General features: G+C 64.8%; 4 protein-coding genes across 4 annotated transcripts; 1 reads left to right on the top strand and 3 right to left on the bottom strand.

The window, feature by feature from the left end:
• Positions 1-2,392: 2,392 nt before the first annotated feature.
• On the top strand, positions 2,393-4,492 carry LOC130593294 (PH and SEC7 domain-containing protein 4-like). The gene is made up of 6 exons (XM_057398333.1): positions 2,393-2,536; positions 2,813-3,012; positions 3,103-3,247; positions 3,321-3,449; positions 4,246-4,361; positions 4,429-4,492. The coding sequence occupies exons 1-6, from the start codon at positions 2,393-2,395 to the stop codon at positions 4,490-4,492; spliced, it is 798 nt and encodes a 265-aa protein (XP_057254316.1).
• A 969-nt stretch (positions 4,493-5,461) lies between these two features.
• STARD7 (StAR related lipid transfer domain containing 7) lies at positions 5,462-9,422 on the bottom strand. Its single transcript, XM_057398331.1, has 8 exons — positions 9,268-9,422; positions 7,674-7,849; positions 7,509-7,558; positions 7,156-7,266; positions 7,000-7,082; positions 6,728-6,827; positions 6,293-6,377; positions 5,462-5,701 (listed from the first exon to the last, which is right to left on the bottom strand). Exons 1-8 carry the CDS (start codon positions 9,330-9,332, stop codon positions 5,526-5,528), a joined length of 846 nt encoding a protein of 281 aa, XP_057254314.1. The 5' UTR covers positions 9,333-9,422; the 3' UTR covers positions 5,462-5,525.
• Positions 9,423-11,411: 1,989 nt separating this feature from the next.
• Positions 11,412-14,844, bottom strand: LOC130593292 (histone H2A.V). The gene is made up of 5 exons (XM_057398330.1): positions 14,688-14,844; positions 12,343-12,420; positions 12,070-12,183; positions 11,856-11,985; positions 11,412-11,725 (listed from the first exon to the last, which is right to left on the bottom strand). Exons 1-5 carry the CDS (start codon positions 14,688-14,690, stop codon positions 11,664-11,666), a joined length of 387 nt encoding a protein of 128 aa, XP_057254313.1. The 5' UTR covers positions 14,691-14,844; the 3' UTR covers positions 11,412-11,663.
• A 4,857-nt stretch (positions 14,845-19,701) lies between these two features.
• LOC130593291 (transcriptional activator protein Pur-beta-like) lies at positions 19,702-20,214 on the bottom strand (the record flags this gene model as incomplete). Its single annotated transcript, XM_057398329.1, has 1 exon — positions 19,702-20,214. A coding segment is annotated over one exon (450 nt), but the record flags the coding sequence as incomplete, so codon positions are not given.
• Between the last annotated feature and the right edge of the window lie 4 nt (positions 20,215-20,218).

The following is a 20,218-nucleotide window of genomic DNA, read 5'->3' as shown; positions in this document are numbered from 1 at the left end:
CCCCCCAACCCCGCTCTGCCCCATCCTCTATCCCCATTGCCCCCCCACCCCACCCCACCCCCCCCCAACCTCTCCCTCCCGCTGCAGGAGCCCCCCGGGGGGGTCCCCCTCCCACGCTCGCCTCCCCCCCCCCCCCCCCCCCCCCCCCCGGCTTCGCGCCTCTTCCGCCTCGACGGCGTCCGCAGGTCCGAGGTGGCCGCGTTCCTGCGCCGGGGGTAAGGGGGGGGGCCGGGGGGGGAGCCGCGTCCGGGCCCCGGCTCCAGCTCAGCCCCCCAGGGACGGGTTCAGCGCGATGGTGGCGCAGGAGTACCGAGTGGTTCCAGTTCGGGGGGCAGGAGCTGGACCTGGCGCTCTGGTAGGGCTGGGGGGGCAGAGATGGGGGCAGCGACAGAGAGAGGGGGGATACGGGGGTGGGGGTGAGGGGGGGGGGGGGGGGGGGGGGAATTGGGGCGGGTTTGGGGTGAATTGGGGCGGGTTTGGGGTGAATTGGAGAGGGTTTGGGGTGAATTGGGGCGGGTTTGGGGTGAATTGGGGCGGGTTTGGGGTGAATTGGGGCGGGTTTGGGGTGAATTGGAGAGGGTTTGGGGTGAATTGGGGCGGGTTTGGGGTGAATTGGGGCGGGTTTGGGGTGAATTTGAGAGGATTTGGGGTGAATTGGGGCGGGTTTGGGGTGAATTTGAGAGGGTTTGGGGTGAATTGGGGCGGGTTTTGGTGAATATGGGAGGGTTTGGGGTGAATTGGGGCGGGTTTGGGGTGAATTGGGGCGGGTTTTGGTGAATTGGGGCGGGTTTGGGGTGCATTGGGGCGGGTTTGGGGTGAATTGGGGGGGTTTGGGGCGGGTTTGGGGTGAATTTGAGAGGGTTGGGGCGGGTTTGGGGTGAATTGGGGCGGGTTTGGGGAATGAATTGGGGCGGGTTTGGGGTGAATTTGAGAGGGTTTGGGGTGAATTGGGGCGGGTTTGGGGTGAATTGGGGCTGGTTTGGGATGAATTGGGGCGGGTTTGGGGCGAATTGGGGCGGGTTTGGGGTGAATTGGGGCGGGTTTGGGGTGAATTGGGGCGGGTTTGGGGTGAATTGGGGCGGGTTTTGGTAAAATGGGGCGTGTATGGGGAGCAAAGGGGCGTGATTCGGGTCAAAAGGGGGGGGTTTGGGGCGAATTGGGGCGGGTTTTGGTGCATTGGGGCGGGTTTGGGGTGAATTGGGGCGGGTTTGGGGTGAATTGGGGCGGGTTTTGGTGCATTGGGGCGGGTTTGGGGTCCCGGGGGTGCTGGGGGGGCCGGGTCCCGCTGCCACCCCCCCCCCAGGAGCTTCCTGCGGGCGCTGGCGCTGTCGGGGGAGACGCAGGAGCGGGAGCGCGTCCTCGGGCACTTCTCGCGGCGCTTCCACAGCTGCAACCCCGGAGCCTTCCCCTCGCCCGGTGAGCCCCGAGCGCCCAGAGACCCACAGGGACCCACAGGGACCCATAGGGACCCACAGAGACCAATAGAGACCAATAGCACCCATAGAAACCCATAGCACCCATAGCCACCCATGGCATCCATAGAGACCGATAGAAACCCAGAGACACTCAGAGACACCCATAGAGACCTAGAGATACCCATAGCACCGATAGAGACACCCATAGAGACCCATAGCACCCAGAGACACCCATAGGCACCCACAGCACCAAAGACACCCATAGAGACCCATAGCAACCATAGACACCCATAGATATGCATAGCAGCCATAGATACCCATAGCACTCATAGACACCCATAGCTCCTATAGACACCCATAGACGCCCATAGACACCCATAGACACCCATAGACTTCCACAGACACCCATAGCACCCACAGCCCCCATAGCACCCACAGATACCCCCAGAGCCTCCCCCCTCCCCTCCCAGCTCTATGGGGCCCCCAATGGCCCCCACTGGTGCTGATGGGGACGGGCGTCCCCCCCGGGGGCTCCCCCCCAGCTGCCCCCCAGACGCGGTTCACTCCCTGACCTGTGCCCTGATGCTGCTCAACACCGACCTCCACGGGCAGGTGAGGAGCGGGGGGACCCCCGCGTGTGCCCCCCACGGCGGGGTGCGGGGTTCAGCCCCCCCACGCCCCCTGCCCTGCAGCGCCTCGGCCGCCCCATGAGCAGCGCCCAGTTCGTGGCCAACCTGCGCGGGATGATGGACGGGGAGGACTTCCCCCGGCAGCAGCTCCAGGTGCGGGGGGGACCGGGGGGGGGGCACCGCTGGGCCCCCGGAGCCCCCCCCTGAGCCCCGGCTGCCCCCCAGGCTCTCTACGGCTCCATCCGCAGGCAGGAGCTGCCGTGGGCGCTGTGAGTGCGGGGCTATGGGGGGAGCGGGGGGGGGACGGACACGGGGGGCCCCCGTGATGCTGAGCCCCCCTCCGCAGGGATGATGAGGATGGGCAGGAGGAGGAGGCCCCCCCCGGCCCCAGGAGCAGCGAATCCCGGCCGGAGCTGCCGGGGGGGGCCGCGGCCGTCACCCACCGGGGCTGCTTGGCCAGGAAGGTGCTGGCCGAGGCCGGGGGCAGAAAGAGTGAGTGGGGAGGGGGGGGGTCCATGGGGCGGATTGGGGGGGTTGGGGGTCCAGATGTGGGGTCCACTGGGGGGGCAGCTTTGGGGGCTCAGCCCGAAATGAATTCGGGGGAGGGGGGGGGTGATTTTGGGCTCCGCTGGGGTCCGCAGGGGCAGCTTTGGGGGTGCCCATCTCGGGGGGGTCACAGCAGCCACGAGCGGCTCCATTGGGGTGTGGGGGGCACGATCCGGGGGTTCCCCTCGCCGGCTCCAACCCCCCCCCCCCCGTGCCCCCCAGCGCCGTGGGGCAGACGCGGCTGGAAGCGCTTCGAGGCGGTGCTGGAGGGGACCCTCCTGCAGCTGCGCAGGGCGGGGGCCCCCCGAGGCGCCGCTGGGGGTGCACCACGCTCTGGCCGAGCGCGCCCCCGCTTACACCAAGCGCCCCGACGTGTTCCGCCTGCGCGCGGCCGACGGGAGCCGCTTCCTCTTCCAAGCGCCGTGAGTTGGGGGGGGGGGGGGTCCCCGGTTTTGGGGGGGGGGGGGCGGCCCCGGTGACCCCCCCGCCCCCCCCCCCCCCCCCCGCCGCAGGACGCCCCGGGAGATGCTGGCCTGGATCGAGCGCCTCAACCTGGCGGCCGCGCTCCTCTCCGCGCCCCCGTTCCCCGCCGCCGTCGGGTCCCAGCGCGGCCCCGCGCGGCCCCTGCTGCCCGCGGCGCTCAGCCGCAGCCCCCCGGTGAGCACCGGGAAAGGGGGGGACGGGGACGGGAGGCCCCGGGGAGCCCCCCCCTGAGCCGGTGCCGCCGCAGGAGGAGCAGCGCCGGAGCCACGCGGCCTGGATGGAGCGGGTGGAGCGGGAGCTGCGGCAGCGGCAGCGCCACGGGCCCGGCCCCGACCCGCGGCAGCACCGGCGGGACACGGAGCTGCTGCTGCACGAGGTGAGGGCAGCGGCGCCGCTGGGGGGGGGCGCATCCAGCCCGGTCCTGGCCCGGGGCGGAGGTGGTGCTGCGGGGTACGGGGGTGCTGCGCCCATGGGGACACCGGGGCCACGGGGACACCGTTATGGCCATGGTGAGGTTGTTACGGGCATGGCAGCACCGGGGCCGTGGTGGCACCGATATTGCCCTTGGTGACACAGGGCCGTGGTGGCACCATTGTGCCCACGGTGACCCTGTTCTGGCCGTGGTGGCTCCATCGTCCCCACGGTGACCCTGTTCTGGATGTGTTGGCACCATTGTCCCCATGGTGACCCTGTTGTGACCATGGTGGCACCATTGTCCCCATGGTGATCCTGTTCTGGATGTGTTGGCACCATTGTCCCCATGGTGACCCTGTTCTGGCCATGGTGGCACCATTGTGCCCACGGTGACCCTGTTCTGGCCATGATGGCACCATTGTGCCCACGGTGACCCTGTTCTGGCCATGATGGCACCATTGTCCCCATGGTGACCCTGTTCTGGCCATGGTGGCACCATTGTCCCCATGGTGATCCTGTTCTGGATGTGTTGGCACCATTGTCCCCATGGTGACCCTGTTCTGGCCATGGTGGCACCATTGTCCCCACGGTGACCCTGTTCTGGCTATGGCAGCACCATTGTCCCCATGGTGACCCTGTTCTGGCTATGGCGGCTCCATTGTCCCCATGGTGACCCCGCTGTCCCCACGGTGACCCCGCTGTCCCCGCGCTGACCCCGCTGTCCCCGCGCTGACCCCGTTGCGGTGCCCCCCCCGCAGCGCCGGCGCTACGAGACCTACGTGCGGGTGCTGGACTCGTGGCTCCGCGGCCGGGCCGAGCCGGGCTGGGAGGCGGAGGCGGAGCCGGGAGCGGCCCCCGGGCCCCCCCGCGCTGAGCAGGGCGCGCTCCAGCCCCTCCCTGGGTCCCGGCCCCGCCGCGGCCCCCCCCGCCCGCGTCCGCAGGAACGAGTCCGAGCGGGGAACGCTGCGGAGCCTCGTGGGCCGGCGGCTGCGGGAGCGGCCCTGAGCGGGGGGGGCACGGGGGGAGCGGTGCGGGAATGGGGGGGAGAGGGACGGGAACGGGGGGGAGCGGTGTGGGAATGGGGGAAGCAGGACAGGAATGGGGGGGAGCAAGACGGGAATGGGGGGAAGCGGGATGGGAAAGAGCGGCCCTCGGGCACCACCAGCACTTGGGGGGGGGGGGGGGGCTTGGGAGCAATGTGGGAAACTCAGGGAGACCCCCCAAAACGGACGGGGGTCACAGCCCCCCCCCCCCACTGCTGCTGCAATAAAGGTTTGTGACCAGCACGGCCCCCCCCTGTGTCCCCAAATGACCCGGGGAGGGGGGGACGTGGGGGTGATACCGTGGGCATTGCCTGTGTCTTCCATACAGCAACACCTTGTCTGTGGGGGGAACCACTCATTGCTCCCCCCCAGCCTGCAGGGACCCCCCAGTGCCACCCCCAGCATTGGCTATGGGACATTGCAGGGCCACAACTCCCCCAAACAGCCCCCACACCCCCCTCAACAGCACCCCCCCGAACCCCTTACCATGATCCAACAGCTTTAGGTGGGAATTCGTATTTATATGGAATATTTGGGGTCAGTTCCTAAGGGGGGGTTAAAGGGGAGCGGGGGGAGGACACGCCGTGAACACTGCCAAAGGGACAACCCCCGGTGGGGTTCCTGGAGGTGGGAAGTGAAACGGGATCCCTGGGGAAGGGGGCTGTGACATGAGCCCCCCCTCGGGCTGGAATCCAGCAGGATCAGCCCTGGGAACAAAACCCATCCCAAGAGCCCTCATCCCAGTTCGAGATGAGGGGGTTGGAGGGTCTTTGGGAGGGGAAAGCCCCCCCCAGTGATGGGTTGATGTGGAAAAGCCTCATCCAACCCCATCCATACAAAATTCAGATCCAAAACCATTCCATGGAGAGGGCTGGCACAAGGAGCTGGGGGGGGGGGGGGGCGGTGTTAATAAAGGGGGATTTGGGGGTTCCCCCCCCCCATTCCCGGTCCAGGCACCCCCTGGGCTGGCTCCGGCCGCGATTCCCATGGGCTCCTCAGGCGTATTCCAGCTGCGCGGGGCTGCGGCTCCCTTCGCCCTTGGGCTCGGCCGCCGGCGCCTTCCCCTCGCCGCCCTCCAGCCCCTTGGCAGCCAGGTAATCCCGCACCTCCAGCTCCAGCTTCTTGGCCTTCAGCGCCGCCGTGTGCAGCTTCTCCAGGAAATCCGGCATTCCTGGTGGGAGGGGAGCTCATGGGGGCACTGGGGCTGCTGCCACCCAAAGGGGAGATCCCCCCAGGCTGAGCCCTCCTGCAGCTCCACTCTGACCTCCCCTCAGCTTCCTTTTCCTTCCTCCCTGTTTTCCTTCCTTCCCATTTCCCTGTTCCCCTCCTTTGCCTCTCCCTCATCTCTCCCTCCCCACACTGCAGCGCTGCCCCTATCCCACAGCCCTGCTGCATCCCGGGATTCCTCACACTTCCCATGGTCAGAGCCTCCCTTCCCAGGAGCTTTTCCCCCATTGACTCCAGTTCCATTCTCTCTGCACTCTGGATCCCGGGGCTGGGAGTTAGTTAAAACCAGCTCGTTTGGCTATAAAAGGGGAATCCCACTGCATTTTCCTTTGGGAGAGATGGAATATCCTCCCACACAGACCCCTTCCCATGCGGGAGGAAGAGCAGCCCCAGGCACTCAAACCACCCCCAATTGGAAGCATCTCCTCCTATTCCTTCCCCCCCCCCCCAACAGGGAATGCCGGAGCCTCCTGGCTTGCTCCAGATGGAATCTCCCAGCCCGGGGTTGGAATTCCCAGCCCTGGGGCTCACTCACCGCTGGAGACCATCCAGCTGAGGCAGTAGCGGGGGAACACGGTCTGGGGGTTGTCGCTGTATGTCAGCAGGTAATCAAACCCGTTCTGGGGAGGAGGAGCAGACCTGAGCCAGTGGGAATGCTGCATTCCCCCCGCCCCAGATTCCCCGTAGGAGGAATCCTGATGCTGGGTTTAGGAGCATTAAGTGCTTCCCAATGGGATTTGTGAGGCTCGAGCAGTGCGTTTGGCTCCCGGGAGCAGGATAAGGATGAAACTACTGAGCTGGAGCTTCCAATCCCCCATGGAGGGGCTTTCCTTGGCTTTGGGAAGGGACTGATCCCCCTCTCCAGTGTGGAGCATTGAGCCCAGCTCAGTACCGGCAGCCGGAGAAGGAGCAGATCCACTTGGAGCAGCAGGAATGTCTCCTCTGCCCCCCGGCCCACACCAGGACCCACCTCATCGAAGGTTTTGTGGGGCCGGATCACCATCTGGGATTCATAGGTCCTGACCCGAACGTACTCGGGATCTTCCGGGACACTCGGATGCTCCACAGCCCTGGAGGGAAGGAGATGGGAGCAGCTTGGGTTGATGTGCTGGTGCCTTGGAAGTGGCTACCAAGAGACCAAGGGTTTCACCCCAAAAGCCGCTCTGGTTTTGAGGCAGATCCCTGAGGTTTGGCCGAGTCCATCCTGGAATTCCTCCCAGCACGTAGCACCGGGACACGTACCGTGAGACCAGCACCATCAGGTTGTTCTCCTGGTCCACGCTGTACCGCCGCACGTACACATAGTCCCGGGAGTACATGGGGTACTGGGGAGGGAGAGCACGGGGATGAGCCCCAGGGCCTTCCCGGGGTAGGGAGGGTGGGAATGGGGCTGCTCACCGGGAAGTGTGTGACCCAATGGATCACTTCGGAGCCAGTGGCCAAATCCCTCTCGATCACATCCAGTTTGATGACCAAGGAGTCCCATTTCTTCCTGTACTCAGTGTCCAGCTGCAGAGAGAGCCCGGAGCAGGGGGGGGGTGAGGAGCTGAGGGCACCCAGTGTGTGTGGGGCCAAAAGAGGGGATGGGATCCAGAGGGACCCCCCCACCCCTGCATCCCGCATCCGGCTGCCCCATCCCAAGGCCAGGCTGGACACAGGGGCTTGGAGCAAGCTGCTCCAGTGCGAGGGGGGTTGGAGCTGGGGGAGCTTTAAGGTCCCTTCCTCCCAAACCTGATGTCCAGGGCGCTCACCTGCACGTTGAAGAACTGCCGGGGGGTGACATCCGTGTAGGAGCCGAACACTGCGGGAAGAGGAAGGTTTGAATCCCGGGATTAGAAGGAAAAGGGATTTTCTTAGGCCGGACCCCCCCCCCCCCCCCCAAGGGCATCAGGACGGGACCATCCCCACCGCGGTACCTCGGTACTGGTACAAGTGGGTGCCCTCGATCGGCCGCCGCCAGAGCTTAAAGTGCTTCTTGTCCATGATCATCTCCCAGGGCTGCTCCCCCTGCTCCACTCTGGGATCCAGGCGCTGGGAGTCCCCCTGGAACAGGCTGGAAATGTTCTCCATGTGCTTCATCTCCTGCGCAGAGCTGGCACCAGAGAGACCCAGAGCCCTGTCAGTGACCATCCAAGCCCAGGTCCGGCATCTTCACCCACAGGAGCTGGATCCAGGTCTCCAAGATCTGGGATAACCCCGTCCCGTGCTGCAGCTCCCCTCCCACACCATTGACACATGAGAGTGGAAAGGCTGGATCCACCCAGAGGCTCATTCCCAGCGCTCCCGGCGCCGGGCCACGCTCACTGTGCCAAAGGAATTGGCACCAGTTTGTGACCTGCGAGGCCGGTCCCACTGGTCCGGCTGAATTCCCATTCCCTAGAAGTCACCAGACTCCTGGATGGATCCCAAATGGATCCACAAACCCCTTTGCTCGATCTGGAAGCGCAGCTCCGGCTCCTCCACACCCCAATGCCCCCATCCCAAGCTGGGATGCCAGGGAAAACGGAGCTAAAGGAGAGGGGACAGGGAGGGGATGGGAAAGGGGATCCTCTAATCCCATTCCTCCCTTCCCGACGCTGTTCCCTATGGAGGATTCCCACCTGCCTAGGACAAAAGGCATCGGCTGCCGGGAGGGGAGGGGAGCGGAGCCGGGCTGGATAAGGGGAAAGGGAAGAGCGAGGAGGGATAAGCCAAGGGCAGCGTCCTCCTCCTGGGAGCCTCCGGGAGCGGATGGAGCTGGAGGGATCCTCACAAGGAGGTTACAGAGGCTCCAGCCTGCTCCGAGTCACCGGGGACAGGATAATCCCGGCCCTGCTTTACTTAATCCCAGGCCTAAGCCGAGCGCTGCTGAGCCCAGTGGAAAACTCCAGCGGGTTCAGGCCGGGCCCCGCAGGGAAGGAGCCGGTATTTGGTGCCTTTGGTGCCTTTCCCAGCGCTGGGATCGCCCTCACACGATGCCGGTGGCACAAACAGGGCTCGAGGGTCGCGGCTCCTTCGCTCCGAGGTTTAATTAAGCCTCGGGAAGGGCCCCCTGGAGCGAGCCCATGGGACTGGCCCCCCCCCCAGGCACAAGGGAGAGGTTTGGGGTGCAACTGCCAAGCGTGGCGGGGGCACCCAGCATCGGGGGGACACCCCCCAAATCCTACAGAGGGGGAGCTCAAGGGGCACCCCAAGGGAACCCCTATGGTGGGACAGGAGAGGACAAAGGGGACCCCCCCCTCAGCACCCCAGAAATGGGGACAAGGGGGGGTTGCGGGGGAACCACCCCATAGATTTAAGGGACGGACTTGAGGTGCACCCGCCCCGCTCGGCCTATGGGGCCTGCCCTATGTCGGGGGGGGGGAGAGCTTTGGGCTGCAAAGGGAGAACCCGGGGGGCTCTGGAGCCCTCCAGCGCTGGGGGCGGACCCGCCCGATGGGGCTCCCCGCAGGGGGGGTTTGGGGGTGCGGAGCCCCCCAAGCGCTGTGGGGGACACGACACAGACACACACACACACGCACACACACGCACCGCTGCAGCTCCTCCTCCTCGATGCGCTGCCCGTCCCACACGAACACCCCGGCCAGGGTGGCCATGAGCCGGCCGGTGGCGGCGAAGGCGAGGCGGCCCCGGAGCAGCCACCACCACCACCAGCCCCCCCACCCCCCTCCTCCTCCTCCTCCTCCTCCTCCTCCGCCCCCTCCGGTTCTCCGCGCCCGCTCCGCTTCCCCGGCCCGGCTGCAGAGCAGCGCCAGCAGCGCCCGGCCGCGGGCGGCAGGGGCAGGGCCAGGGCCGGGGGGAGGCGCGGCGGGGCCCGGCCGGGCGCAGCGGACGAGCAGGCCGGCGAGCGGCCACCGCGGCTGCAACATGCCGCCGCTGCCTCCGCGGGGCCGCCCCTGCGGCGCGCTCCCGATGGCGTCATCGCGCCGCGCCGCGCCACGCCATTGGCCCCCGCGGGGGAGACCTCGCTGCGGTCATTGGGTGAGGAGGGCTCCGCGGGGTGGGGCTTGAGGCAAGGACACGCCCCCAGGAGCGGAGGGCGGGGCGAGGGGGTGTGGAGGGTAATGGGGTGTTATTGGGGGGCAATGGGAGGTTTGGGGTCTGGGGGGGGTACAGCGGCAGTGGAGGGGGATTGGGGACAGCAAAATGGAGTCACAGAACGGTTTGGGTTGGAAAGGGCCTTGAGATCATCCAGTCCCAACCCCCTGCCATGGGCAGGGACCCCTCACACTAAACCATGGCACCCAAGGCTCTGTCCAGCCTGGCCTTGAACACTGCCAGGGATGGAGCATTCACAGCCTCCCTGGGCAACCCATTCCAGTGCCTCAGCACCCTCACATAAAGAACTTATCTCCAACCTGAACTTCCCATTTCAGTCTGAACCCATCACCCCTTGTCCCATCCCTACAGTCCCTGATGCAGAGCCCCTCTCCTGCATCCTTGTAGCCCCCTTCAGACACTGGAAGCTGCTCTGAGGTCTCCACGCAGCTTCTCTTCTCCAGCCCCAACGTTCTCAGCCTGGCTCCATTCGGGAGCTGCTCCAGCCCCTGAGCATCCTCGTGGCCTCCTCTGAACTCGCTCCACCAGCTCCATGTCCTCATGCTGGGGACCCCGGCACTGCACACAGGGCTGTAGGGGGGGGGGTGTCTCACGAGAGCAGAGGGGCAGGATCCCCTCCATGAGCTCACGCTGCTTCAGACGCAGCTCGGCACGCAGTTGGTTTCCTGCCTCAAGCGCACCCCGCCGGCTCCTGTTCAGCTCACAGGGAGCTCCCCCCTTTCCCCAGCACAAAGCCAGGCTCCACTCAGCCCTCGCACCCCCTTTAGGCTGGAGAGGGCCCCATCCACAGCTCCCACCGGGGGCACCAGACACCCCTCACACCCCCGGCTCCAGGAGCCCACTGAGCGCCACGCCCCCCGCCCGCCTCTAATTATATCCACCCCGCCCAGCCAATGGCGAGCGCCAAAGCGCCGCGTGGGCCCCACCGGGGCACCGAGCAGGGCCAGGCGGACCGACCGGACCGGGCCGGGCCGGGCCGGGCCGCTTCCTCCGGGGACACGGCGGGGCAGGCGGCAACCGGTGACCACCGGCGATACCCCCCACGGTGCGGCCGCATGGAACAGCCCGAGGCAGCCATGTTACCGGCTGGGCGCCTGCCCGGCCCAGCGCCGCCCGCCGCCATCTTGTGACACCCGGGACGGAGACCCCCGCACCCCGATAGGGAACAGAGACCCCCGCACCCTGATGGGGAACAGAGATCCCCGCACCCGGATAGGGAACGGAGACCCCGCACCCTGATGGGGAACGGAGACCCCCGCACCCTGATAGGGAACAGAGACCCCCGCACCCTGATGGTGAACGGAGACCCCGCACCCTGATGGGGAACAGAGACCCCCGCACCCCGATAGGGAATGGAGACCCCCGCACCCTGACGGACACCGGGTCAGAGCCTGCGAAGGGAGGACCCCGGGGGAGCCTCGAGACGCGCCTCGCCCCTCCCACCTTATTTGCATACGACTCATTTGCATAAGGGGCGGGAAAACTCGTATTAGGCAGCACAGCCCCACTCCCGGACTGGTGGCAGTGGTTTTGAGGGGGGGGGGTGTGTGTGTGTCAGTGCTACCGGTTCCTCCGGGACCCCCCCCCGCACCTGCTCAGCACAGCACAGCTCTGTCTTTATGTAAAAAACGCTTTTATCCGTCCCAGGTGTATAAAAGGCCGGAGGTGCTGAGCCCCAGCCCCGCACCGCCCGCTGCCGCCTGCCCCGCAACAACCCCACACCACAGCGCTGCTCCCTCCTCCTCCTCCTCCTGCAGGCCCGTCCCTGGGCTCTGCCTTCACCTATTCCTTATGAACCCCCCACATTCCTCGTGTCCTGGGCACAGGGCGGCGGCGGGAGGGAGCGGCTGCTTCTCCTCCTGCCCTCTTTACGCTGTTTTCTGTTGGCCCTTCTTCCCGATCAGCGACTTGTGGATGTGGGGGATGACACCTGCGGAGAGAAGAGGAGGATTCCCATCAGAGCCAGGCCAAATCCTCCCTTTATTGTGCCTCGGGAATTAGGAATCCCTGCTCGTGTGTTCCCCCCCCCCCCCTTTAGATGAGGGCTGAGGGACACTCACCTCCGCCGGCAATGGTGGCTTTGATCAGGGAATCGAGCTCCTCATCCCCGCGGATGGCGAGCTGCAGGTGCCGGGGAGTGATCCGCTTCACTTTGAGATCCTTGGAGGCATTCCCCGCCAGCTCCAGCACCTGCCCAGACAGGGGCGAGAGCCTCGGCATCAACCAGCAGCCCCGGCAGGGAGGAGGCAGTGGCGGGGGGGGAACAGGACCTACCTCCGCGGTGAGGTACTCGAGGATGGCAGCACTGTACACGGCCGCCGTGGCTCCCACTCGCCCGTGGCTCGTGGTGCGAGTCTTCAAGTGTCTGTGGATCCGGCCCACGGGGAACTGGGGTGGGAGGGAGCGAGCCAGTTGTTAACCCCCCATTCAACAGCACCCGAGCCACTCATGGGGGTCCCACAAAGGGAGCTCTGAGCGCAACCCCGGGCTCCTGTCCCAGCCCGATCCCAAAGCATCCCTAAGGAGGGAGGTCTGGGGCTGCCTCACCTGCAGGCCGGCTCTCTGCGAGCGGGACACCGCCTTGGCCTTGGCCTTCCCGCTGTCCTTTCCCGCCTTCCCACCAGCCTGCAGGGGAGAGACACCGGGAATTAATCCATGTGCAACCACCCCCCCTGAGCCCTGCATTGGGGCAGCAGCACCAGAGGGACCTGGAGCTGTGGGAGCGAGGCCACGGAGCTGCTGCGAGGGCTGGAGCAGCTCTGCTCTGGAGCCAGGCTGAGAGAGCTGGGCTGGGGCAGCCTGGAGAAGAGAAGGCTCCTGAAGGGGAGACCTGAGAGCAGCTCCAGTGCCTAAAGGGGCTGCAGGAAAGCTGGAGAGGGGCTTGGGACAAGGGCCTGTAGGGACAGGCCAAGGGGAATGGCTTGAACCTGCCAGAGGGGAGACTGAGATGAGCTCTTAGGCAGAAGCTCTTCCCTGTGAGGGGGCTGAGGCGCTGGCACAGAGTGCCCAGAGAAGCTGTGGCTGCCCCATCCCTGGCAGTGCTCATGGACAGGTTGGACACAGGGGCTTGGAGCAAGCTGCTCTAGTGGAAGGGGTCCCTGCCCGTGGCAGGGGTTGGAGCTGGATTTAAGCTCCTCCCAACCCCAACCAGGCTGGGATTCCATGTAAACAGGACAGAGAAACCCAGCTAGCAACGTTCTAATCAGAAAGACCATCCTCAGAGTGTAACGTCCCAACACCCCCCAGACAAGCAGCAAAATACAGCTTCACGAGCCAGCAAAACACTATTAGAGCGTCCTTTGGGCTATCTATCCTCATTATAATCTCAGTTGAATATTAACAATCACACCCACGTGTTGATAATTGGAATTACATTGAATAAATATGCAAAATGAAGTGGGGAAAATCAGGGAAGATCCCCCCGCGTGTGCTGGGATGTGCCATGGGGCTGAGCCTGTCCTCGTCCTGCCCCCGAGGGACACACGCTGGGTACGAGCTGTGCTCTGGGTGTGTTTAATGATTGATCTTTGCTGCCTTTGTAGGTGTTATTTTCACTCTCACCCTCCCAGGTGTGTGTCAGATCATCAGTGGTGATGTTCAACTCTTCCACTGCCAAGAATTCAGGTCATAAAACCTCTCAGCGGAGATCTATCGCTGGGGTAAACCCCTCCCTGGGGGGAAGACCCCTTTAACATGAGGAGAGCAACACATAAAATACCCCCAAATCTGCTCTCTTGAAGAAACAGCAGCAGAGAAACCCCGGAGAGCAACTGGAGAGGGGGAGCAGAGCCCTAAACCACACTGGCTCCATCTAAACCCCTGGCTTTAGACCACGCATGGATCCCGCAGTCCCTATTCCTGTCTATGAAGGAGCAATTCCAGCTGTCAGGCGTCCAGGCGCTCTTTAAACTCAACCATGGGGAAAAGAAGTTGCAAGGAAATAGTTCACGTGCAAGGGAGACATGAAGCAGATCCGGCAGCGGGAATGCCGGCACAGCAAACCCTCCCTTGCAGGGCAGGGGTGTCTGTAGCACTTGCGCTGTCAGGAGAGCAGCAGAGACGCGTCCAAAAGGATCTGAAGCCCCCGGAGTTCCTTTGAAAGCAGCGAAAGCATCGCTCGGTAAAACTCCCAAACTCATGCCCATCCCGGGCACGGTCCTGCAGGAACGCTGGCTCTGCTATGTCCAGCGTGAACATTCCCTCCTCTTCCTCACGGAGCTCAGGCTGGTCAAAGGCGGATTTGCTTCTTCATCCGTGCCGGACAGCACTGACAGGCACAGGAGCGGCGTCTCCTTTCCTTCTCCCCACGGGAGCGCATTCCCACAGGGAAACCCCCCTGGATGCAACAATTGGATCTCTCCCAAGCCAAACCCAAGTCTCTTTTTCCCCTCTTCCCATCGCTCCAGACAGGACCAAACCCTCCAGAAAGCACCTCTGGATCGGCGGCCACCGCTTGCGTAACCTCCCCGCGGGCTCCCCCTCACCTTCTGCCGCCCGCACACCGCTCACAGACCCCGCGCCGAGGGTTACAGACCCCGGGCCATGCACACAGGGCGGTGAACTCCGGCCGGAGCCCGAGCTCCGCCTGGGCCCTAACCCGCGGGGACCGCAGGCAGCGGCTCTGACAGGCGCCCTTCGGCGGGGCTCCCCCCTGACAGCCGCGTCCTCGCCCCACGAGCAACTTCGGCACCACGCGAGCAGCGTCGAGGGCTGCCCGCGGCGACGCTTCCCCTCCGCCGCCCTCCCGGGGACAGCGGAAGGAGCCGCCGGGAAGCGGCGCAGCCCCCTCCTGAAGGGCCTCACCACCGCGGGAGGCTCCGCGGGGACCGGGCTCCGGCGCCCCCGGGAGCCCCTCGGGACACGGTCGCGGAGCCACCCCCGCCGCCCCTCACCATGGTGCCGCCGAGCCCCGGTGCCGATCCCGCGCTGGAGCCGCCTCAGGAGCCGCCAGACAATAACCCTCCCGCGAGCGACGACGGAGCCCGGCCTGCCGCGGCGGCCCGCGAGCCAATCGCGGCGCCCCGTGCTAGTTTGAACACGCCGCTATCACCAATCACAACCCGGCTTCTTACCTCCCCCCTCGCCTGGCTCCGCCCCGCGGCCCGTTTAACGGCTGTTTTTTTCCTTTGCACACGGCACGCAGGGGTGAGGGCGGGGCCGCCCCGCGCCGGTGCGGCTGAGCGACGTGGCTGTCATCCAATAGAAACAGCGGAATGGCCAGCGAGGGGGCGGGGACAGAATGACAGACAGCTCAGGGAGCCAATTGGAGGAGGGAAAACTTTCCCGCCCATTCTCTGGCCCCGCCCCTCGCGTTGTTTGTTTGCGCGGTGCGGCGCTGAGGGAAGGGCTGCGGCCGCTCCCGGTCCCGGTCCCGGTCGGGCTCCGTGGGGGCCCTCGGTGCGGGCGGCCCCGCCGCAGTGAGGGGCCTGAGCCCGGCACAAAGCTTCCCGCTCGGTTACGGCCGGCGGCGGTGGAGCAGGTAGGGCCGCGCCGGGCCGGTGCCTCAGCGTCCCCCCGGCTCAGGGCCTCGCAGCTGCTCCCGCTCCCTTCCGGAGGAGCCTGGCGGCACCTGCCCCATGGCAGGCCCCCCCCCCCCCCATACCAGCTGTGCCCCGCGCAGTCCCGGCTCCAGCCGCGATGGGGCCCCGCGGCAGCTGCTGCCGGCGGGACGCGGGTGCCGGGGGCTGCTCCCGCCTGGCCTGGGGGCCGCCCGCGGGGGGGCCGCGTTGCTCCGTGCGGTGCCGGTGTTTTCCCCCCCCGCCCCACGGGACATGGTGCTGCCTGGGGGGAGCCCCGCGGCCCCTTGGTGCCGTGCTGAGACCTCGGGGTGCCTGTGTGTGTGTGCACACAGCCCCATAGGGCCCCGCAGAGGTCGGGGAGTCCCGCAAAAGCCCCACAGGTCCCCAGGCAAGCCCTGACAGTCCCCCAAAAGCCCCAAGGATCCCCCCCAAGGCCCCGAGATGCCACCAGAGGTCCTCCCCAGAGCCCCTTAGGGGTCCCGTGAAAGCCCCCCAGGTCCCCACTAGAGCCCTTTGGATCCCCCCCAAAGGTCCCATGTTTCCCCAGGGCCCCATAGTTCCACCCAGAGACCCACATGTCCTCCCCTTGGCCCTAAGGTCCCCCAGAGCCCCACAGGTGCCCCCCAAAGCTCCATAATTCAGCCCCAAGGTTCCCCCTGTATCCTTCCCCCCCACCCATGAAGGCCCCTAAAGCTGCAAGGGCCCTTCCCAGACCCACATAAGTCCCATCCAAGTCCCACCACAACCCAGTCCCAAACCAATGGCACCCCTTCAGGGACTCCCCCCCCCCCAGTGATCCAGACGGGGCAGCGCCGGGATTTGGTGCTGTTTTTTTTTTTTTTTCCATTCACTTTTCCGCATACTTTTTATTTGTTACAAACATACAATTCTTTAAATATAGACTTGTAAAACTCCATCTGCAAAAATCTGCTACGGGGGAGGAGAGGAGCAGAGGCACGAGGAGCTCCTCACGCCGGGCGTCGTCTGGCGCTAGTGGTAAGATCCAGGGATCCAGGCCCTGCCTTCGGCAACCGCCGGCCGCAGAGGGACGAGGGAGGAAGGGAGGGAAGCAAGGAGGGGGGGGGGGGGGGCACAGGACACCACCCCCCCCCGGCGCCGGCAGCCCCTCCTCGGGCTGCCTAAAGTGCATATGGTTGCTTTTCTGTTTTTCTTTCATTAAAAAAATAAGAGGAATAAAACTTTCTTCTTTCTCAAGGGACTGCGGGGGGGGTGTGTGGGGGTGGGGGGGAAGCGGGTTCGGGCTCTCTCGGCAGATCCCGGAGGATCCGGTGGTGGTCCAGCATCGCCCCGCCGGCACGTTCTGCTGCAGAACCCCACTGCTTGCACCACCTCCAAGCTGCTGCTCCCCTCTCCCGTCTCGGCTTGATCCACGAGAGCCATTCCAGCGCCGGGAACACGGGGCCTGACCGGCTCGACCGGCTCCGCCGGGGCTCCAGCCTCTCCCTCTTGAGCCACGGTTGGCATCTCCCACCGGGAATGCTGTCCTGGTGCGCACAGCCAAGAGCTCCGTCGGGCGTCAGCTCCGGTACCACCAGCGCTCGCTCCCGCTTCCGTCCGTTTGCATTTTCTGGGACTTTTGTGGGTTTTTTTGCTATTTTTCCGTGGATTTTTGGAAGCTTTTTGTTCGGCTCCAAAGAGGAGCCGGTGAAGGGCTCACCCGGAGCAATCACCGCTCTCCCAGCACTGAGGGCCCATTCCGTGCCCCTCACCCCCAAAGCGGCTGGGACCAAGGCAGGAGAATTCCCATTTTTATCCCTTTTTTTTTGGGGGGGGGGGGGAATATTGACTTGAAGCGTTCCCACTATTCCCGGAGCTCCGCACATTTTGGGGTATATACAGCGAGATTTGGGCGCTATACAAGATTTACAGGTGAGTTCTGTACAGCCACAGCGCGCTCGCAACCAGGCCCTTCCGGAGCAACTCCCAGCTGGAAGTTCCAAGGATTTGGGATCATTTCCCTCCCCCCCTACCCCACCCCCCGATTAAAAACCAACCCCCAAACCCAAAAGGAATTTGTTTTCTACAGAATCCAAAGCAAACTCCCCCACCCCCCGCCCCCGCCCTCCAAAGCCCCTCATATATGTACACACACGCGCGGAGAGGTGTATCTACATATATATAGATACAGGAACAGCCGGACCGCGGCGTTCCCGGCGCTGATGATGTGTCACCATCACCACCACCATCATCATCACCACCACCACCACCTCAGGGCTGATCCTGGGTGCTGGCCACGGCCTCACCCCACTGAAAGGAAACCCCCAACCCCCTCACCCCACCCGGAGCAGCCACCCGAGTCCTCGCTGGTGCCGCGGCTCCTCCGCGCCGCCGGCGCCTCCAAAGAGCGCTTGGATTCCTCCCGATTCCATCGTTTCGGGGATGTTTTGGCCTCTTTTGCCTCTCTCCTCAGCCATCTCCTGCAGTGGTGAATGGAAGATTCCCACATGGAGCCGGCGCTTCTCCGGCAGGAGAAAGGCTTCGTGCTGCCGACGCTGACGCGGCCCCGGCTCCCGCTTGTGTCGTCGTGTGGATTTTGTTCTCCTTTTGGCTTTACTTGCCTCTTTTTTTTTTTCCTCCTATTCCATGTATCCCATGGTTTTCGAGCCAGGCTGGCGTCGAAAGGCAAGGCTAAATTCCTGCAATTCAGCCCCAAAATACAGGAATATATATATATCGTTTATATATATATATATAGAGCTCATCCTCTTCTAAAATGAAAGGAGAGGTACCGCCTGCGTCTGGCGCCGGCGCCCGCCGCTGAGTCCATCACGGCGGAGCCACGCTTCCCCCCAGGAATCTCCTTGTGGAAGGAGCGGGAAGAGCAGAGCTGGGGTGGGGGGGGTCCAGCAGGACGTCACTGAGAGCTGCCTTCGGGTACAAAATACAGTACGGACGCGGGTGGGACACCGAGATAAAAGACTATTGCTCCCGTGTTGAGTGAGGAAACCGGGCTTAAAAACGGGATGAAGGGAAGAAATCCGCATTAAAAATCCCTTGGGAAGAGCGACGGCGGCAGCGGAGGGCACGCGGATGGGAGGATGGACGGACAACGTCTGTCCCCCCCCCCCACGGGTGCTGCTCCTTTGGGGTGAGGAGGGGACACGGTGTCACATCCCCCTTCCCCCGCTGCACGAGGGCTTCCCAATAAATACGGAGAGAGGGACCCGCCGGGATCCGCGGCAATAAATTAAGGAGGCGGCGGCGGCGGCTCCCAAAACACAGCGGGAAAAACTCCATAAAAACCAGGAAAACTCAAGTCCTCGACACGGAGAAGCCGTGGGATGAGAGCGGGAAACTTTGGAATGAAGAGCGCTGGAGCCCAGCTCAGTCCGGAGGCGCTGGGGAAGCGCAGGGCTGGAAGGGCCGAGTGAGCTAAAAAAACAGGGAAAAAACAGGAAAAAAATAAGGGGGGGGGGGGAACCAGACGATTTGAGAGTGGAAAAACTCCGTTTTAATGCGCGAGGCAATGGGGGGGCCCCGGCGGGGGCAGCACCGGAGCAAAGGGATCAAAGAGAAGGGGGAAAAGCCTCAAAAATCCCCCCAAAAAAAGGTCCGGATCCCCCCCGGCGCCGCCGCCTGAGGTCGGTGCTGCGGGAGGAAACTCAAATCCCGGTGGAAGAGGCGGCTGTTGGTGCCGGAGCAGAGAGAAGGGGAAGGTTTGGTGCCGGGTCGAGCTTCCCTTGTGCGATCCCGGTGGGAAATCCTCAATCCCGAGGAATCTGCGGGCCTGGAGCTGGAGGGGGGTGGGGGGGAGCAGTTTGCATCCCAAAAACCCGGAAAGGAAGAGAGGAGAGAGGGGAGGAAAGGAAGGGAATGGGGGGGGGGGTGGCTAAAGGGGAAAACCAGATGGAAATAGAGAGGAATGAGGGAGAGGAAGAGGGAAAATACAGGGTAAAAGAGGAAAATAAAAGGAGAAAAAGTAAAAAGAAGGAAAAGGAAAGTAAGGGGGAAGGGGAAAGTAAAGGGAAAAGGGGGAGGAGTGGGAATGCGAAGGGGGGAAAGAGGAAAGCAAAGGGGGGAAAAAGAGGAAAGGAAAAGGGGACATAAATGGGGAAAGGAAGGGGGAAGAGGGGAAAGCAGAGGGGGGTACAGAGGAGATCGGACGTTGGTCCATGTGTGCCCCCGCCTCGGCTCTGGCTCCGCAGGCTCCGCCGCTGCCCCCCGTCCCCCCCCCGTCCCCTCCCCGGCTCCGGTGCCGGCACGTGGCTGGTCTCGGTGGTGCCCCCGGCGGCTCCATGGGCACGGGCCGGGCTCGGAGCCGGTCGCTCCCCCCCCCGCAACCAAATCACCACCAGCAGCGCGAGTCGGGCCGGGCTCTCCCTCTCTCCGGTGGCGTTGGGGGGGTGTCGGTTCCGGGAAAGGGGGGGGGGGGTGGTGTGTGTGTGGATTCGAGGGTGTCGGGGAAGGGGCCGGCGGCGGGATCCGGGGCTCAGTCGTCGTCCACGTCGTCGCCGTCCGAGTCGTCGCCGGCGCCGCTGCCGCTGCCGGGGCCGGGGGGTCCGGCGCGGCGGTCGTAGAGCTTGTCCCGCTGGCGCTCCTGGATGTCGCGCATCTCCTCGGCGTAGCGGCAGAAGGCGCCGCCGAACTTGGCCCAAGCCTTGTAGGGGACGGTGATGGCGTTGCGGTAGGACGGCTTCACCTCGCTCACCCGCAGGAACACCCCGTACTTGTTGCAGCCCACGTCGAAGAAGAAGCGCTTCGAGTCCACCGTGATGGACGTGCCCTCGGGCAGCTCCCCGTAGAGCCCCCCCCCTCCGGGGCCGCCGCCGCCGGGGCCGCCCAGCTCGTCCTCCTCCCCTCCGTAGTCGTCGATGAGCTTGGCCAGCGCATCGCGGAACTCGATGAGGCCCTGCGCCGGCAGCGCGATGGTCTGCCCGCTCTGC

The sequence above is a fragment of the Pezoporus wallicus genome, unplaced genomic scaffold (genome assembly GCF_028554395.1).
Source record: "Pezoporus wallicus isolate ANWC-B61680 ecotype Strahan unplaced genomic scaffold, APGP_CSIRO_Pwel_v1 contig_14633, whole genome shotgun sequence".
NCBI classification, from domain to species: domain Eukaryota; kingdom Metazoa; phylum Chordata; class Aves; order Psittaciformes; family Psittacidae; genus Pezoporus; species Pezoporus wallicus.
The sequence above is the reverse complement of the archived record's forward strand: the minus strand, read 5'-3'. Positions and strand labels throughout refer to the sequence as shown.

What these genes read in the sequence shown, in the direction of transcription:
- LOC130593294 (XM_057398333.1), top strand. Translation starts at nt 2,393, where the DNA reads ATGATGAGGATGGGCAGGAGGAGGAGGCCCCCCCCGGCCCCAGGAGCA. An exon ending in CGAGGCCGGGGGCAGAAAGA is followed by an intron (nt 2,537 to 2,812) that starts GTGAGTGGGGAG and finishes CGTGCCCCCCAG; the next exon opens with CGCCGTGGGGCAGACGCGGC. An exon ending in CCCGGGCCCCCCCGCGCTGA is followed by an intron (nt 4,362 to 4,428) that starts GCAGGGCGCGCT and finishes CCGCGTCCGCAG; the next exon opens with GAACGAGTCCGAGCGGGGAA.
- STARD7 (XM_057398331.1), bottom strand. Translation starts at nt 9,332, where the DNA reads ATGGCCACCCTGGCCGGGGTGTTCGTGTGGGACGGGCAGCGCATCGAG. An exon ending in CCACTTGTACCAGTACCGAG is followed by an intron (nt 7,559 to 7,673) that starts GTACCGCGGTGG and finishes CTCTTCCCGCAG; the next exon opens with TGTTCGGCTCCTACACGGAT. An exon ending in CCCACAAAACCTTCGATGAG is followed by an intron (nt 6,378 to 6,727) that starts GTGGGTCCTGGT and finishes CCTCCTCCCCAG; the next exon opens with AACGGGTTTGATTACCTGCT.
- LOC130593292 (XM_057398330.1), bottom strand. An exon ending in TCGAGTACCTCACCGCGGAG is followed by an intron (nt 11,986 to 12,069) that starts GTAGGTCCTGTT and finishes CTGTCTGGGCAG; the next exon opens with GTGCTGGAGCTGGCGGGGAA. An exon ending in AGCCACCATTGCCGGCGGAG is followed by an intron (nt 11,726 to 11,855) that starts GTGAGTGTCCCT and finishes TTCTCTCCGCAG; the next exon opens with GTGTCATCCCCCACATCCAC.